The following is an 18,451-nucleotide window of genomic DNA, read 5'->3' as shown; positions in this document are numbered from 1 at the left end:
GGCCTTCCCACTACATAAAGGAGGTGGTGGAGGAGGTGACGTGCACAGGCCAAGTTTTCATAGGTGTTCACGAATCTTCAGTCTCGTCCCTGCAGACGTGGTGGGAGGGCTCACTGCACGGGTGCCCCCTGTTAGGCTCGGAGGGCGCAGAGCCAAAGGAAGCCTGGTCTGTGCTTCCAAAAACTCCAGTTGGGGGGGGTTCCCATGGTAAATAACTGACACAGCAGGCGATGAGGTGATGACAGCTGTAAAGGCCGTGTGCACAAGGAGTGTGCAGACACAGAAGACGAGGGAAGGCCTTGGAAACGTTAGACCTGGCCCATGAAGGATGAATAGGAGTTGATGTGGGGGATAGGAGGAGAACATTCCAGGGATGGGAAATAGCACATGAAAATGTGCAGAAGCTGAAAAGCCAAGGTGTGCCCTGTAGCAAGTGGTTACTGCAGCGTGTGCAGTGCACCATGGGACGGGTGGTAAGTGGGGCTGGGAGGCCAGATGGGGTCAGCTCCCGAAGGGCCCAGAATGCCAGGCTAAGGGGTCTACACTATGGAGGATTTTTAATCAAATGCATCACGTGATCGGATGCAAACTGACTGGAATAGAGAGAAACTAGAACCAGTGGGTATGCAAGAGAATAAGATATAGTAATTATTGGCTTTAATTTTTAGCACAATATGTAGTAACTGCCCACATTAGAAATTTTGAGCTTTAATTAAAAACATTACAATTTGACCTAGAAAGCATTCTATGTTGTAGGATGATAGGAAATTTTCACCCACTCATTTATTCCATACTGCTTTCCAAAATTACTCAGTATCCTATTTAAATGGTCCTTTGGAGCATTGAAACTCCCTTTATCAATCAATCAACAAGTCCTTATTGCTCCTCTCTGATTTGCCAAGTGCTGTGTTTGGCCATACAGGAAGAACAAAGGAAGTCTTTCACCGAGGAATTGCTTACTCTCGGCCAACTGCAGCCACTTCCAAGGGACTCGCCTTGGCAGCAGCGCACTTGGCCCATAAGCAGGAGAGAACACTTATCACATTATGTTGGGGTTGCCTGTTTACGTGCCTGCTCCCCACGGCAGGGAGTTCCCCCAGGGCAGGGCCTGTGTCCTGCTCCCTGCTGTGTCCCCAGTACCCAGCCTGGTGCCTGGCACGCAATAGGCCTTCAGCACACACTCAATTATAAACTGATGGAAAGGAAAGGCAAGATTTTGAATTCTTTAGAGGCTTCGGAAGCCCTAAGCACCTGGCTCCCGACACAACAAGAAATTGTTTACAACAACAGAGAGAAGATGGAAAAAAATCTCTCGGCGATGTGTTCTCCATCTTTCCAGGAGGGACACGTTTTTTGCTTGCCCATGACCATGACCACCGCACTGGCCCTAGAAATGCTCTACGATGTCCACATTCCACTTAGCACTCCTCGGCTGGTTTCCCAAAGAGGAGGAAGCCTCTCCCACCTTTCTACCTTCACCAAGGAGAGGCTCTGGACTGTCCCATCCTCTAGTCTCCCGGCATGAGAACAGCCTGGCTTTACAAACAAAAGCATCCTCAGCTGAGAGACACGAGCACTCCGGCCCCACGGCAGCCTTGTGGGTGGCCAAGGAAGCAGAGGGCTGCCAGGAGGCTAAGAAGGGGGCCCAGGTGGCTTGGAATTGGGTGTCCACTTACCCGGACTGTGGAGAGCCATTGATGGTAGAGTTTATCACTGCCTAGGGAAAGAGAAGTCAGAGAAGCTATTATTTAAAGATGTGATTTGCTCTCAGGAGTTCTTTAAATAGCTTTCAGCATGCAGGAGAACCACATGGAGGTTCCTGTGTTCCACTCCCCAAAGGAGGCAGCAGCGAGTCGCCGCCACAGGTTTTCTTTCTCAAACAGAGAGCTGACCACAGCAACGCGCCGACTCCCAGCCTTCAGAAGCCTCCCGACTGCCTACTGGATGGAGGTCAGACTCCTCCTGTCTTGTCTCCTGGCCTCACCACCCTCTGCCTCTCCATCCTGTGCTACCACTTTGCAGCACTGCCTTAGTTAGGCCCCTCCACGAGGAACTACCTAGGTTCCCCAAACCAGCATTCTCCTGGTCCGCCAGGCCCTTGTAAATGCTGTTCCCTTGCTTGGTCACTATTCCCTGCTTTCTCTGCTCAGAAAACTCAACAGCCAGCTCAGATGTCTTTTCCTACGGAAGCTTCTCCTTACTCCTTCCTCTGAGCAGCCCTCTAGGATAGGTAATACCCACTTAGATGTGCATATTCTCTGAAGTACTGTCAGCCACATCAGAGCAAGAACCCCCAGGGCTGTGTGTCCCAGTGGACACACACTCAGCCCTCAAGACACTTGAATAGTGAGAGGGAAAGAAAAAAGCAGTGTTGTTGGTAAACTCTGTTCATTCGATCTGGTGGGGTAACGAGGTCTTCTTATCAGCAGACAGCTCTTTTAGAAGCTCCAAATAACTGAACTTAGTTGAGCAACATCTAAAGCCCGTCTTCTCAGAACTCATATTCAACTGTTAGAACACAACTCAAGCTCAGCCCTATTCTAACTGCACAAAAACCTGTTTCTACTCCCTTTCCTGCATTGGTTTAATTTTTACTTGTCTTTAGTTAAGCATATCTTCTCCTATCTGACTAAAATCTCCTTGAGGGCAGAACTAGGTCCTTCATTTTCTCACTCTGTGGGGCTTTGGACACAGCAAGTGTTCAGGAAATGCTTATCAATAATCCACTATTACTGCCCATAGACTCCATACTGGCTTTATTAATTAACTGTGCTTCCCCATAGCATAGCTGTAGGGCCTGTAGTAGCCAGAGGTGGATACTGGGCTCTATGACTTCATGAACTTCCGGTTGGATTATCGGATAGTCCAGACCAGACACAAGCCCAGCAATAAAAGGGCCGGCAGTATGATTACTATTTTGCATCTGGTTTTGACTATGCTGCCAAAGACGGAGGCCATGGGATTTGGAAAGTCCAGACTGGGATTCAGGAGGCAAGATCAGCCATCAACACTTCTCTGGGCCTCGGATGCCTCCTCTGAAAACAGAAAAGCCCTTTTCATTTTGCAGGGGAAAAGCCCTGCAGTTTTTCAGACCTGCAGAGACTGTGCACCTGGCAATGATTTTCACATTTTACAGAAACATTTACCGTGCACTGACCCTGTGCCAGGGACTGTCCTGGGTGACTGTACAAACTTTCCTCGAGGATTCTGATTCAATCTCAACAGGAATCCTATGAGGTGGGCAATGTTGCTCTCGGTGCATAGATAGAAAAACTTTAGCTAAAAGAGGTGAACTGACTCGACCAAGGTCTCTCAGCTAGTGAGCAGGCCGAGTTCTGATTTCAATCCAGGTCTCCTAATTTGATATCTCATGTGCTTTCCATTGCATCGTGCTGGCTGCTACGTTTAACTAGACTTTGTCTACCCAGGGGAAGCAAGTGACCCCCAGGCCACAGGATTTCACATGGGCCAATACGCATCTCATCAGAAAATGAAGAGGAATTCTCTGGACATTTCAAGGCCTAGTTTGAAATCAGTCTCTTCCTGATCCCCAATAAAGGCAAAAGTCATCACTGCTACTCCCTGTCAAACATACCCTTAATCTACAGCAGCCCACAGCCCAGAAAGAAAAATGAGATGCTTCTCACCAGCATACTCGCCCATGTTGATTTCCTCTTCAAAAACATCACTGAAACCTTCACCAGAATTGAGAAGGTCTAATCGACCATCAATAAACTATAGAAAGAAAGAACAAAGCACAACTGTTTATACAAAAAAAACAGGGAGAAACTCATTCAGTGGTCACCTTGCTGTAAGCCTAGAGAACAATCTTAGGTTTTCCTAGATAGGAAAGGTCCTTTCCAATTGAGTTTTCAAAAAGTGAGTGTCAACAATAAAGGTTCTAAAAAACTGGCTGCGTGTTTATGAGAACTTGGAAAATCACGTGGCGGATTTGCAAAGGGTCTGTCTGGTCGCTGACCTCCCTCTTCACCTGATCCCCTTTTTCCCTGAGCCTCTTCAGCCTGGGGCCTGAGTCCCACCCGAAATTTCTGCCAGGGAGCCAGACACAGGCCGAGCGCGGGAGGGGCAGGCACCTGTTTGAAGAGCTGCAGCTGCGTGGCGTTCTGCAGGAACTGCCGCATGGCTCCGGAGCGATAGTGGGACACGAAGGCTTCCTCACAGAAGGTGATCGGCTCCTCCTGGGCAGTGGAGAGGGGACAGGAGGGTCAGAACATGGAGTGAGAGCCGTCGGTTCTTACACTTCTTCAGGCAGAGCGCCACATCTGCTAATTTATCTCATCCTCATTGGTGACGTAGCCATTATCAAGGAAGTCATTCTCCTCTATGGATGCAGAAGCTGTTTCAGGGAGGAGTCGTCATCCCCCACAGTCACACAGAGGCTAGGAGCCAGCGTAGGAACTAATGGAATTCCAACAGGGAATTCTATGCTGGAACCAACCAGATTCCAACCTCCTCTTGCCCCCGACAGTGCCTCTACCATATCCCAATAGCGAGTGAGTGGGATGTGCCCGCCTGGGATGATTTCCAAACTTTTCTTTTCACTTTTAGGAGGGGAAGCCTTTATTCAGATGGAACCTTATGCAGAAGGAGCCCTGCTACCGTGAGCTCTGTAAAGCAGAGCTCAGCTGGGGACCGGGGCTGGTGGCCGGGTTCTCCTGGCTCGGCAGCCTTCTCATCCCCTCACATCCCAGGCACCCCTGCCGTCCCTAAGGCACCAGCCACGGATCATAGTTGGAAAATCATTTACACAGTAATCTTAACCAATAGCAAATTAAAAATTAATTATTTATTTTAAAAAGCAGAGAGGACCAAAAATAAAATCTACCGTCCAGCCAATTTTGTGCTTATGCTGTTTGATAAGGAAGTTTGCTTTCACCAAACTACATTTTATGAGTCAAGAAAATGATACTCTACACTTAAAAAAAACCCCATCCGTATATAGTTAACACCTCAATCTTTCTTTGAACGCTTTTGGAGCACTTATTTACACAGACAAGTCTTTAATTCCAGCAGTGTATTCTCAATTCTGAAAGATCAGACTTTTATATCTTGAGCTGAATTAAGGGTAAACCCCCCTCCCTTCACAGACTTGGTAGCAAACACAGAGATGTTTGAAGTTCCACTTTTATCCTGTTTTAATGAGTTATGTGAGTGTTAAATTTACTGCCTAGCTTCTGTAAGTTCTAAGAGTTCCTACTGCTTAAATCTAGCCAGTATTAGCAATTGGGTGGACTTATTGCACAAGAGCTACAAGGATGACCCAAAAATATTAGGGTAAGGGGAATATGTATTTTTATACAGGTATGCCCTACCTAGTTTTACAAAGGATCTGAGGCAGTTTACATGAGCATCTAAAACAATAAAGAAAAAAGTCAGGGCTGGAAAATACATAGATGTATAAAATGTATTTATTTGGGAAAAAAATATCTGGATATGTAGATCTTATATGATTTCTAAAATTAAGTTGCAAAATTAGCTCTGAGCTTCCTGGCTGCTGAAGCAAGAAGGGAAAATAATGCAAACTTTACATTGTGTATGAGAAAAGAAAAGCAGCATACTAGTTCCTTGGGAAAAAGAGCTTTTCTTGACGTTGATTACTTTGGCATGGATTTACATCTTTCACGCTCAACAGCTGAGAGACCAGCTAGTGCTAACCAACAGAGACCCAGCTAGAATTTCATTCCTGTGGCTTGGAAGTTTTGCTTCTCACCCTTGGGGCCACAGCAGGGCAATTAATTCTCTCTCCAGGTGATCTCATCCTCGCACACACAGCGTCACTCGTACATTGATGACTCCTGATAAATATTATCAGCACCTTTCCAGAGCTCCAAACCCACGTCTCAATCTCCACCTGGATGGCCCACTGGCACCTCAAACTCAAAGTGGTCAAAACTCCCAATTATCAATCCCCCCATGAGGACTGTACCCCAAACCTGTTTTTCTTTCTTTCTTAAGTGTCATTATCCATAGCTATTGTAGTAGGCCCATCAGACTGCCCAAGCCCTTCCCATTTTACGTGTGGAATGTCCCATGCTCATCTCCTGCTCTCCATCCCACTACCTTGGCGCAGACCTGGACGGCTGTGGCGGAGGTTTAACTCGTGTCCCCTCCCTGTTTCATTCCACCCAATCTACGCCAATTCTTCTGGCCAGAGTGCTTTCTAAAATGCAAATTGGATCACATCAGTATCCAACTCAAGAACTTTGATTGTACAGATGTTACCTTTGTGAGATTACTTGATTAATGTCTGTTTTTTCCACTAGACTATATGCTTCATGCAGGCAGGAACGGTACTTGTTTTGCTCTACATCGCACACCTGGCATCGTGCGTGGCACATACAAGGGCGCTGTATGGAAGAGGGAGGCAAACACACCGTCCTAAGCTGACCCTAGCTGTCTTTCCCAGAGTCCTTCTGTGTCACTTTGCCTCTGCTCCTCCACACACCCAGTGCTCCAAATGCATTCCCTGATCACATGCCATGCCCTCCCCCACTTTCTTCCTTGCTTTTGCAGTTCTGTTCCTTCTGCCTGGATTTTCTTCCTCACACATGCAGTCCTCTGTGCAGTATTCACTCGTCCCTGCTCGCTGCTCCCACAATGCCGCATGTACCCCTGGGTGCTGGGATAGTCTTCACTGGTGTCCCCTCTGACCAGAAGCTCGAGGGGGCAAAGGCCCTGCTGGACTCGTTTCTACACTCCCCGGGGACAGCGCAGAGCCCAGACCCCAGTTAGAAGCTCAGGGATGTTGGTTAAAGAACCACAAAATGAGCTCGACCCTGGTTCCTGCCACAAGAGCCCTGTGGTCTCGGTGTGGCTGACCCTGCTTGGCCGATGGTAGAGAGGTCTCACAGCAAGATGCCAGGCGAGTGACATGTGTGTCCAGGGAGTTTCGAGCTGCTCAGAGGAGATGCTCGTTGGAGTTGTTAGCATTCACTCCTGGAGCTTTGGCCCATCGCTGCCAGGAAGAAGTCTGCTGAGGGACGGATAAATTCCGAGAGTTTGCAACCAGATTTGTATGTAAGGGTCACCTGAGGCAGGACTTAGCTGCTGGAGAGCAGAAAGAATCTCATCTTTGGGGAGACATGAACATTTGAGGCCTGCTGTCTACTTACTGGGGGTGACACCCCCCGGATCAGACGTCTGTGTCACAAAAACAGGCAACAGGACATGGGCATGGATGGGAAAAATTCAGGGAAAAAGGGACAATAGGGCTTTTCCTGAAACGAGCTTAAAGAACAACATCAGATGTGTCAATCAGACCTGGAAAAAACTACTACCACGCCGTGTAGTGCGACTGGGTTGGGGGCAAAACGTCCACAGGAGTCCGAAGAGGAAAAGGCTAATCCCCCTAGGGGAGCAGGTCAGAAAACACAATGAAAAGTGGACATTTTTCAGCTGAGCCTGGAAGGCTGAACAGGAGTTAGGCGAGACAACCCTGTCTGTTCAGGGCCTAACTCTTTTATCCTAATCCTGCTGAAAGGCAGCGACACCACCGTCACCCACAATGGCGTATAAAGGTCTGAATGGGAACAGGCATGGAGGGCTCCTTCTCCTGGAGTGACTCACCTTCTAAGACAATGACAGCATCACAGTTTACCTCACCTGATCACAGGTCCTGCGTGAGGCGCTGCGCCATGCGCTTTACAACTCTTTTTGTCATTCTGAAAACTCTAAGGACGGAGGAATTGTGCTCAAATTTACGGAGGAATGACTGAGGTAAGGAAAGTTGCCCAAGGTGACACGACCCGGACACGGCAGATTCAGGGTTAACACCTAGTGGCCTCCAAAGCCCAGGCGTCACCAGCACGCACGTGGCCCACTGCCCTCAGACATTGGCTAGAGATCAGGGGAGCTCTTTTCCGAATTGGAACCCTTCAGGTTCTCCCAGATACTTAACACAGCAGTCTCTGCAGAGACAGACGGCTCCAGGAGTAAGCAAACTGCTGCGGAGGCTCTTTCTGCTACAGGCCCAAGGCCAGGACACCAAGCTGCTTCCACCAGCTTGTCCACCCCTTGTCTTGCCCCTGGAATTGCTGCCCCCACTTCACTCTGCCGTGGAGGAGAACAAGGCAAGGTGTCTGGTTAGATCCTTCCTTTGTAAGAAGTGCTGATTTAGTTCTCTTATTAGGCTGATTAAACCTTTTGTCTTCTTAGGTGACACTCTAGGCACGGGGGCTACTGGCTGGTAGCAACGTTAATTCAGGCCGTGAGCATTCAAGCTTAGATCACATTAGCAGAATTTTCCATCTATGACCCGAAGGACAGTAAAACACAGCTGCTTAACCCTATCAAGAACTTCGTTACAAAATGACAAGTTTTACTCCCAGATTATCTTCTTGACATATGGAATCAATTGAAAATTCCATCACAAATGAATAGAATCTTTGTTAAGAGGTAAATGAAGTTGGTGATTCCAAGGTTTTTGATACTTCCAGAAATAAATGACTTTATCCACAGCCTGGTCAGTACTGGCATAAAAATAAAACATCTCTCATCAGATTTTTCAGCAACTTTCCTTGTTCTGCTGACCCATATTTAAAGTACTAAATTCTTATTTTCCTTTACAAACTTAATTTTTATCAAAATTTTATGTGCACATTTACTGTGAGATTCTAAGAGAAAAAGGAGGTGTATCTGTTTTATAGACCTTGATTAAAATTTGAAAAACAATAATTTTGGAAAATCTATCCTTATATCCAAACTTTTTTTTCTTTTTTGAGACAGAGTCTCACTCTCTTGCCTGGGCTAGAGTGCCATGGTGTCACCCTAGCTCACAGCAACCTCAAACTCCTGGGCTCAAGTGATCCTCCTGCCTCAGCCTCCCAGGTAGCTGGGACTACAAGCACACGCTACCGCGCCCGGCTAATTTTTTCTATTTTTAGTTGTTTGGCCAATTTTTTTTTCTATTTTTAGTAGAGACGGGGTCTCGCTCTTGCTCAGGCTGGTCTCAAACTCCTGAGCTCAAACGATCCGCCCGCCTCAGCCTCCCAGAGTGCTAGGATTACAGGCGTGAGCCACCGCACCCGGCCCCAAACATTTTTAAGGCACCTACTATGTGCCCGGCTCCGTGTTAGGGGAACAAAAAGATGAATAAAATGTAATTCCCACAAATAGTAATAAGTGAATGAGGGGTGGGGAGTGGATGAAATTATAAATGATACAAGAATGGTAGAATGTTATGTTCATGGCAGCACTATTCACAAATGCCAAAAGACAGGAACAACCCAAGTGCCCATCTATGGATGAACAGATAAACAAAATGTGGTATATACCATGAAATATTATTCAACACTAAAAAGGAAGAATTCTCTGATACATGCACAACATAAATGATCCTTGAAGACGTTATGTTGAGTAAAATAAGCCAGTCACAAACAGACAAATACTGTACGATTCCACTTTTACGAGGCACCTGGGGAGTCAAACTCGTAGAGACAGAAAGGATGGAGGTTGCCAGGGCTGGGGGAGGAATGTGGGGTTGTTTAATGGGTATGGAGTTTCAGTTTAAAAATTCTGGAGATGGAGGGTGGTGATGGCTCTACAACAATGTGAATGTACTCAACGCTATACTGTACACTTAAAGTGGTTACGATGGTAAACTTTATGTACATTCTAACACAACTAAAATGTTTTTAATTAAAAATTTTAAAAAATCTTACAAAAAAAGAATGACAGAATATAGCTGTGGAAGCTGGGAGACGGGTACATGGGGGTTCATATACTTTGTATGTTTGAAATTTTCCCACAATAAAAAGTTAGAAAAGCTCCCGTTATCAAGGAGTCCTGTCTAGTTCAGGGAACAAAACAAACAACTACTGTGTGACAACTGGCATACTAGAGGGCTGGGTTTTGTCTTTGATTTTTTTGGTAAAGGCATCTTTATAGAAACTTAAAACTTTGTTTTGATTTGATCCATTTAACATGACACAACATGGCGGAGAGAACACGTCTCGGAGTCAAAAGATCTGCACTTGAACCCTGACTCTGACCGCACTGGCTCTGTGTCCTAGGTGACTTAACTTGTCCTTCCTCATCTGTGACAACTATATAACGCTGGCCTATCTCGCAGGGCTGCTTTGAAAATTAAAAGATGACAACAAACAGATTCTTCCACAGTAGACTTTCAACAGATAACCGTTTTCCTTGAGGGCAGAGACTGGGTCTTACCAGGGCTGGCAACATAATTTGTGGGGCCCAGAACAAAATAAATATGCAGGAGAAAGTTCTGTTAAAACAAAAGTGCCATACTAAAATATAAAGCTTTTTTCTTTCTTTCATGGTCTCTTTCTAGATCTATCATGCCATTTAAAATTTACTATTTAATGTCATCCTAAGAAAGAAATTAAATTATTTGCAAGAACTCTTGTTATTCAACTTTACATTGTACAATGCCAGTTTTGAATGCTAACTCCTCCGTGCAATCGGACGCAGCTTGTACATGCATTTGTATTTTGTGCTTACCAGGCAGCGGGATGCTGCACAAAACTAACTCAGCTGTTGACTTCACGTCTTGATATATGTGCATGCTCCACTTTTGGCCTACTGGTGAGAAAGGAAAGGGGGCCATGGCTGTTTTATCTTTTCCTTTCCTTCTATGTCATAATTTTCAGGATAAGTGGTTGACTAAGTACAAAGTGACATAAATAAACATCATATTAATAGATTTCCACAGTCATTTGTGTTTCTTAGAAGGCCACTGCCTTCTTTTTGCATTTGAAGCAAGTTCTGGTTCTGACAAAAGTGTGGCCTCTTGCAGCCGGCAGTGCCCGCCTTCCCCAGTCGCAGATGCAGACTTGTTTACCTCTCGAGCACTTTTGAGTCCTACTGAAGTCCTGGGCATCGCAGGGCCACTGGAATTCCGTGCCACGGGGTATCGGGAAGCCCAGGGAACTGGGAGGGCAGGCTCCACAGAGACACAGTTTTGTGCACGTCTCCTTTGCTCACATCCATGCCCTGCTGTCCCATCGGACTTCATGTACAAAACACCGGTTCAAAGGTAAAAGTGTTAAGAGTTTCAAGATGGTGACAGCAGAGTGTTAAACCCAACTTGGGGCTCACGCTTCTCTCCCCTCTCTTTTCACGGCTCATGCACTCAGTAGGCAGCTCCAGTGTTGCTTCTGTTTGTCACCGGGATCCAGCAGGGGGCGAGAGCTTCAGGCAAGTCTGTGGGTTGGTGGAAGCGGGGGTTTCTAAGCTCCAGAGCATGACACTCAGGCTCTGCGCAGCCTTCCCCAGCTGGCTTTTCTTGCTTATGGCATCCCGTCCGCCTCATCCACACGCCTATCCTCCTCCAGAGATCCGGGACTGCCCGACACACGCCAGCCGCTTTGTGCACTCTGATCTCTGCCTGCCTTCCTCACGCTCCCTCCCTGGGAGAACCCTACTCCATGCCTTCAGGTTCTTCCTCAGTGTCCACACAACCACCACTGCACCCAGGCGGACTGTCCCAGTGCACTGCAAGCTCCCAGAGGGCAGGCTCTGATTCATGGTCACTCCAGGAAGAGGCAGATTGGGGAGTGGGACGCACAGCTGGGTTCCAGTCCCAGCTCTGCTCCTTGCTGCCCCTGTGTGCCAGCCTGGGCAAGTGACTGCACCTCTCAGATCCTCATCCTTATCACCTGTAACACGGGGAGAGCTACCTGCCTCCTGGGATTGCTGGGGGTTTAAGTAGGGATGAAAGGGATGGTGTGGGTTAATAGTTCTCAACTTTGGCTAAGCATTAGAATCACCAGGGCCACTTTTAAAATCCCCAATCCCAGGACCACAGTTTTTAAAACTCCTCAACTGACCCCAGTGTAGCCAAGACTAACAACCACTGGTGTAGGTGAAAGTGACTAGCACAGAGCCTGGACCAATCAATAGTTGTTTTTTAAAGCTTACGACTGAAGAAATCTGGGGAATTTGGCGCCATTTATCACCAGCAGGTCCATCTCAGTGACGTTTTGCTTAAATACCTCCAGATTCTCTGTGGAGGCCTCAGCAGCACTCCTGGAGCTGGGAGGATAAGGCTGTGCTGGTCTGAAGCCGCCTCCTGGAAGGGTCAGCTGTGACAGCTGCCGAAGAACCAGGTTCGATTCCCAATCAAAATGGAAAAAGGCTCAGTGTGGTGTCTGGTCTAGACGATGCCACATCCTAATTACCCGGAAGGCTGGGAGTATGTGGCCAGCAGGGTCAGATGACAACAACTTCGGGCTAGCCAAAAGCAGGCATGCATGCAGGGAGAAGGAGCCAATGTCAGCTGAGCGCTTGCTCTGGACCAGACCACCTGCATCCTTCCCCTCGCTGAATCCCCACCAGAGCTCTGAGATCTCCTTAAATCAGTCCCGTTCTACAGATGAGGAAAAGATGCCACACAGGGCAAGTGTTTTGCCTAAGGGCCCAGAGCTCAGGAGGCTAGTGACTCCCCAGTCCACAAATGCTCTTTGCCCGCGCTCAGAGGCACTACGTGGTGCGCGTTCCAGGACGTGGTCACCAGCAATCTCAGGGCCACCACGTGGACTTGGGGAGGGGGGGACTGCATGGCCACAGTCAGATGACTCCGGCTGGGCTGGGCCAACCCGCATTATGAGGTGACAGGACTAAGACAGCTTTCTGAACCTTTTGTGCGGTAGCCAAGGCATGTGGGAGAAAGACTCCCGGCCCGGGCCCAGCTTTGTCACTATAACAAGCCCTAAACAAAGAATCAATGTCTCATCGTGAAGCCAGCTCACTGTTCAGATGATTTAAGTTAGGGGAAATGTGGGTGTCCGACAAGAGCTACTCTGATGATTTGCAGGGGCAGGGGTGGCGGGGCTGACGCTATTTGCCCATTCTGGCCGGCCGCTCCGGTATTGACAGAAGCCCCCGCATGCGCTCACTAGATTACAGTAAAGACATTCAAATCACAGGCATGTCAGCCCGTGCCTCAGCTCCTCTGTGCCAGCAGCCCTTCCTTCTGCATTAACCGAGACAAACAGGGAGAAGTCAGGAAATTCTGATTAGCGCAGGAACGGCAGATGAGCTGGGAGGCCCGCGGAAGCCGAGGAGACACAATGAAGTTGGTCTTCATGCATACTAGCTTAAGATTTTCTTCCCATAAGAAATGCAGATGGGAATCGGCACTAAGAGGAAAGCAGGTGCAGTGATTAAAAACAGCTACCGCTTGCTGAGCCCTACCCCTGTGCGAGGCGGTTTTCCATGCATTATCTCACTTACTCTTCACGCACTGTGAGGTAGGTATGATGACCATCTCCATTTTACAGATAAGGAAATCAAGGCTCCAGAAGGTGACATCACCTGCCCGAGGCGGCAGAGCTAGTCAGTGACAGAGCCAGAGGTTGAAGTGAATTCCATCTAGCCCGGGGGGCTCCTGCAACACCATCTTCTTTCTTTTTGATTAAGAGAAATAATCGCAAGATTGTATTTGACATACTAGCGGCCACCTGGGGCTGTCCTGGTAGCAATTCAAAGAGATGGATTACAAGGTGGTGTCAAAGAGAGTGGGCTTTGGAGTAATGGCCGTGAGTTCTGGCTCCACCATCCGGTCCACCGTGTGCCATTTCATCTCTTGGAGCCTCTGTGTCTTACTGATGTGACGGAAACACTGTCCTCCTCACGCTCTGAGCATTTAATACCGTTACACAGGGTAAGTGTGCGGAGCGGCAGCTGGTGCCAGGTGAGAGCCGATGTGAGGGAGACAGTGACTACCCTGGGCTGCAGCAGAGCGACAACTCTCTCCCTGGTATGGAAACCAGAGGGGACACGCTGAAGTCCCAATATCAAACACCTGCTGGCTCAACCACCCGGCCAGTGGCAGAGTTTGCCTCGCTGTCGCTGGGGACCAGATTCTGCATTCCAAAGTCGAGAAAGGGTGCCCCAAATGGACCAGAGTGAGAATCGCACCTGCTGGAGAGTGAGGAGAACAGAGTCTGAGAGAGCACAGTGGAGAGAGGACGGCGTTGGGGGCCTGGCGGACTCCTGGTAGAAACAGAAACCCATCTGCAAAGCGACCGACAGGAGAACCAACATTAGCTGTAGCAACAGGAATATGGGACTCACGGGTCACGAGGTGAAAGGACATGGTGATAAAGCAGCAGCACAAAGTAGTCTGTAGAGACAAAACGTCCCAACCCTCTGAGCCCTCCTAGGATGTGCTGCCCACCAGTCCCCTGGGGGCACAGCCCTGTCCACACACTGAATTTGGGGCTCATTACCCGTCCCCCATTCCCTTATTTATTGTCAGTCCTCTCCTGAACGTCGCTGGTCCAGAGCTGAGGCTCTGGTGCCTGGCACAGCCTGGTGCGCAGGGGGCTTTGGTAGGAAGTTTCCGGTCACGAACACGTGGCAGCACTGAGAAGTGGAACGAGGGCAAGGAGAAGCGTCAGACACCTGACTCAGCCTTGACTCCTTTTCCTTGTCGGGGTCTCCTCAGTTTCTTCCTCTGTAAAATGGGAAGGCTGGAGCATCTTCAAGGTACTTTCTGATGCTGATGTGTTGTTTCTAGACAGAGAAAAGGCCTTTCTGCATGAGGTCCTCACAGAGAACGCGTCACGACGCGCAGCCCTCACCGTGGAGTCGGGAACGGAGAAAGAACCTTGGTGGGAACGCGGGCTCTGCCACCCACCGTGCCTGGAACACGGGGCAGGGCCCTGACCCTCAGAGACACGGCGGAGCTACTTCCTACTCCCCAGGGCTGTGTGGGGATCACCAGCTGATTCATGTGACGTGCTTAGCGGAGGGCTTGGAAAAGATCAGTTTTCCACCCCAAATTATGGCGGTTCCCGGCCTGAAGCACGTGTTAAGTGACTCTACTTCAAGCGGCCCTGTTTTAGTGCACGTGACACACACTGTCTGTGCAGGACATGTAGCAGGTCAGTGGAAGCGAGGCCATGACTCAGAGAGTCATGAAAGAACCCTCCACCAAAGCTGCCTACTGCTGCCCAGCGCTGACGCTGCAGGCACACGGCGACTGTCTCCTGCCAGCCCCATCCAGAGAGGCCCCTTGCCCTCATCTCACAGCGGGCGGGATGGGACCTGCCCAAGGCCACGGAGCTGCAAGAGCCAGAGCTGCACCCAAAGTCAGTGCCGACCTGCACTGGCCCTGCGCCTGGCTCTTCCCATGACACCCCAGAACGCTGAGTGTGCTCAGGAGCCCAAACATGGTTTTCCTCTGTTGTTTCTGGGAAACTCAAGGCACAGCAGGCTCTTTTCCATACAAACATGTCCTTTTCCATGAGCTGCAGATGCAGTCCCAGTCCAAGGAGTCCAGAGCCTCTGGATGGGGATCACGTACAGCTGGGGGCTGCAGAGGGGCTCGGTGCAGCCGGAGCTCCAGGAATGGGGAGGAGGTGAGCCTCTCTGAGCCTCAGTTTCCTCGGCTCTGAACTGGGGGATCGCTCACTTATATTGTGGGGCTGAAAATTGCAGCGTTTGTCAAGGTGCCAAGACAGTGTAGCACACAGCAGGTGCTCAGTAGAAGTCAATGTCCCTCATGGCCCCTGTAGAAGCCCTTTGAGAGCTGGGCAGCATGTCTTGGATGGGACCTTTTTTAGCTGTCATTCAGCAAATACCTGTGACTGAGGTGACTCTGTCCGGGCGGGGTGGGGTCCAGGAGAGGCCATGGGGCTGGGGGAGGTGACATAAAAACCAAGGGCCAGCGAGGAACAGGTGCTAGCTAGACGGAAAGCAGGTGGCGGGCACGGGAAGGGCAGCCTGCCTGCCGTGTGGAGCTGCGTCACTGGGGTTGGTGGTGTGTCCCAGACACGGTGACGGCGGCAGATGCTGGATTTCTCCTTCCTCATTTGGGGGTATCTTCCCTGAGAGCCAGAGAGCCAAGAAGTGGTGGATGCTGGACCCTCAGATACACAAAAAGTAACTGCTCAGCACGTGCTGGCGGCTCTCCCCCAGCCGCCCTCGAGTCCCTCCCCTTCCCTGGCTCCCAGCGTCTGTGAGCCAAGCGGGGTGTGGAGCTGGGGAGAAGCCCCCCAAGGCGCAACCCTGCCCATCGTGCTGACCACAGTGCCTCATTCCCCGAACACCCGCATTTCCATAACACGGACCTGGCCATAGTTCTCCAGATGGTTCCATAGGTCTCCTGCCTTGGCATGTGCTCCTCCTGCCCCTGCTCTCTCAGGCTGGGGAAGTCTCCCTCATCTTTTGCGGATTAACTCAGGGCCAGCCGCCCTGGGGTGCTTCCTGCCTGCCTTGAGCTGGGTAGGTGTCCCTCCTCTGGGTTCCTCAGCCCTACGCTCACCTCTACTACGGCATTTACTGCCATTCGTCACCTTGCCTGGCTGCCCGATGGTGCCCCCACTAGATGGTGGCCTCCTCGAGGGCTCGGAGGTATCTGACTTCCCTCTGCATCTCCAGCTCCTAGCCCCGTGCCTGGGTCCGAGCGGGCACTCCAGTGCTCTTTGCATGAATTATTCTACCGCAGATCAGGCAACGGGAACACTTCTGAGGAAGAGGCAAGCCGGGTGGAGAACCAGCCAGACTGAGGATGCGAGGAGGAGGGTTAGAGGGTGGGAGGGAGGGAAGAGAGAGAATGTAGTGTGTGCGCTGGGAGGGGCAGGGGAGGGCGGAGGGAGGCAGGGAACACCGTCTAATTAGACCACATGTGCAGAGGAGCATCTGGCTCCAAGCACAGCAGTTTACACCGCTCCTGGAGTTGTCGTGGAGACAACCACATGACCAGCCTGGAGCCGAGACTCAGGGGCAGCAATCCAGATGCACTCCTAACATATTCTGACAGAGAGCAGATGGGCAGCTATTTGCAGGGCCAAAAAATGCCAACTCCGCTCCCCTCCAGACCTGCGTGCCCTCACGGATCATTTTCATCTTGTAAAGTCATTCTTATCTGCCCTGGAACCACCAGTTCCTCTTGTGTAGGAAGCAGTGTGAGGGCTGCTATTTTTGTAGTTCTCTGACCATCACAACTTCCGGCCTGTTCCTGTGGGCGATAAGATGTCACCACCTTTAATGAACGGGTCCTCGAGGGCCTGGCTCCCCTGCTACCAGCCTCCCCTCAACTCTCTCTCGGTTAAAAGTGTCTAAATCTTTCACTCTTTAGGCTGCATCTAACAGATCGGGCCTGGGAGCAACACTGTGCCGAGTGTGGGCAGAATACAGGCTTTGGTGGCTGAGCTCCTGTTCTGCTGGTACTGGCCTGGGGCATGCACTCGGTCTCTCCAAGCTCAGTTTACCACTCTGTAAAATGGGGTTTGTATTAGTAACATCTATTTCCACGGCATTATTTTAAAGATTAAATTAAATAATGGAAGAACCTTGACAATTATACGACTCTATATAAATGTTAGTTGTTATTATTTAATATAACGGTAATTTTTGACTGGGATAAAAATTCTTTTTAAATCTCAAAAATTTTAAGCAGAAAGCTCATATCAATTAGCTGGGCATAGTGGTGCATGCCTGTAGTCCCAGCTACTCAGGAGGCTGAGGCAGGAGGATCACTCTAGCCTCTAGGAGGCTGAGGTTGCTGTGAGCTATGGTAATGCCACTATACTCTAGCCCAGGAGACAGAGCGAGACATTGTCTCCAAAAAAAAAAAAAAAAAAAGAGAGAGAGAAAGAGAAAGAAAGATATCAGCGTGGTAAGAAAATGACAAAATCTTTGGATCTGTATAAAACTCTATTTTATCACCCACGTGTAAGGCAAATGTTGGAGCATCAGGTTGGGGTTTGAATTCTGTCTCTGATGCTTATTAGCAGTGTGATCTCATATAAGTAACTTAAAATTTCTCTAGAGCCTCATTTTCTTCATCTGTAAAATGGGAATAATCATTCTTACCGCCAATGAACTTATTCCAGTTGTGAGAATTAACTGGGGCAATGTATGTAAACTGCCCAGCACACAGTAGGCATTCAATAAGCATTAGTTCTATTTCCCTCCTCCTTGTTCATCTGATGGAATCAAGTAAGACTGAGGATGAGGAAGAGTGCAGTGAAAAGCATGGGTTCAGCTAGAGCGAGTTAGAATCCCACTTGTTTGCTGCATGACCTTGGGGAGACATTCACCTTTCCCAAGCCTCAGTTTCCTCTTCTGGAAAGCAGGATAAAATATTAATAGAACCTACCCGGTCACATTGCTGTGTGGTTTAAAGCAAACAATGAGAACATAAAGCAGTTAGCATCTAATAAACGGCTGTCGTTAAGATCCTCTCCTCCCTTTCTGGAGAAATCCTCAACCATTTCAGGAAAAACTATGCCTTTTCTGTGGGTCTAGCCTGGGCCACACAGTCTCAGGGGAAGAGAAGTGAGGCGAGGACCCCCACTGGAAGTGTGGGCCGCTCCAGGAGCACGTCAGGACCCCATCCGAGGCCCCCTGGCTCGCTGCCTGCGTGGTCCAGGTGCAGGCAGGATTATTTATAAAGCACCGCAGGGGGTCCCGCTGCTGCGCACCCGCCTGCCGTCGCAGGTGTGGGGAAGGCCTGGCT

At 49.3% G+C, this 18,451-nt stretch overlaps 1 protein-coding gene across 1 annotated transcript in view; it reads right to left on the bottom strand.

The window, feature by feature from the left end:
• DENND1A (DENN/MADD domain containing 1A) overlaps nucleotides 1-18,451 on the bottom strand; it is a 567,888-nt gene that overhangs the window by 67,407 nt on the left and 482,030 nt on the right. Inside the window, exons 14-16 of the mRNA XM_012664446.1 lie at nucleotides 4,095-4,199; nucleotides 3,648-3,735; nucleotides 1,677-1,717 (exon numbers count right to left, since the gene is read on the bottom strand). Of these exons, the coding sequence (XP_012519900.1) occupies nucleotides 1,677-1,717; nucleotides 3,648-3,735; nucleotides 4,095-4,199 (234 nt within the window). The remainder of the gene's footprint in view (nucleotides 1-1,676; nucleotides 1,718-3,647; nucleotides 3,736-4,094; nucleotides 4,200-18,451) is intronic.

The sequence above is a fragment of the Propithecus coquereli genome, unplaced genomic scaffold (genome assembly GCF_000956105.1).
Source record: "Propithecus coquereli isolate 6110/MARCELLA unplaced genomic scaffold, Pcoq_1.0 Scaffold89, whole genome shotgun sequence".
Taxonomy (NCBI): domain Eukaryota; kingdom Metazoa; phylum Chordata; class Mammalia; order Primates; family Indriidae; genus Propithecus; species Propithecus coquereli.
This window is presented reverse-complemented; position numbering and strand designations above follow the sequence as displayed.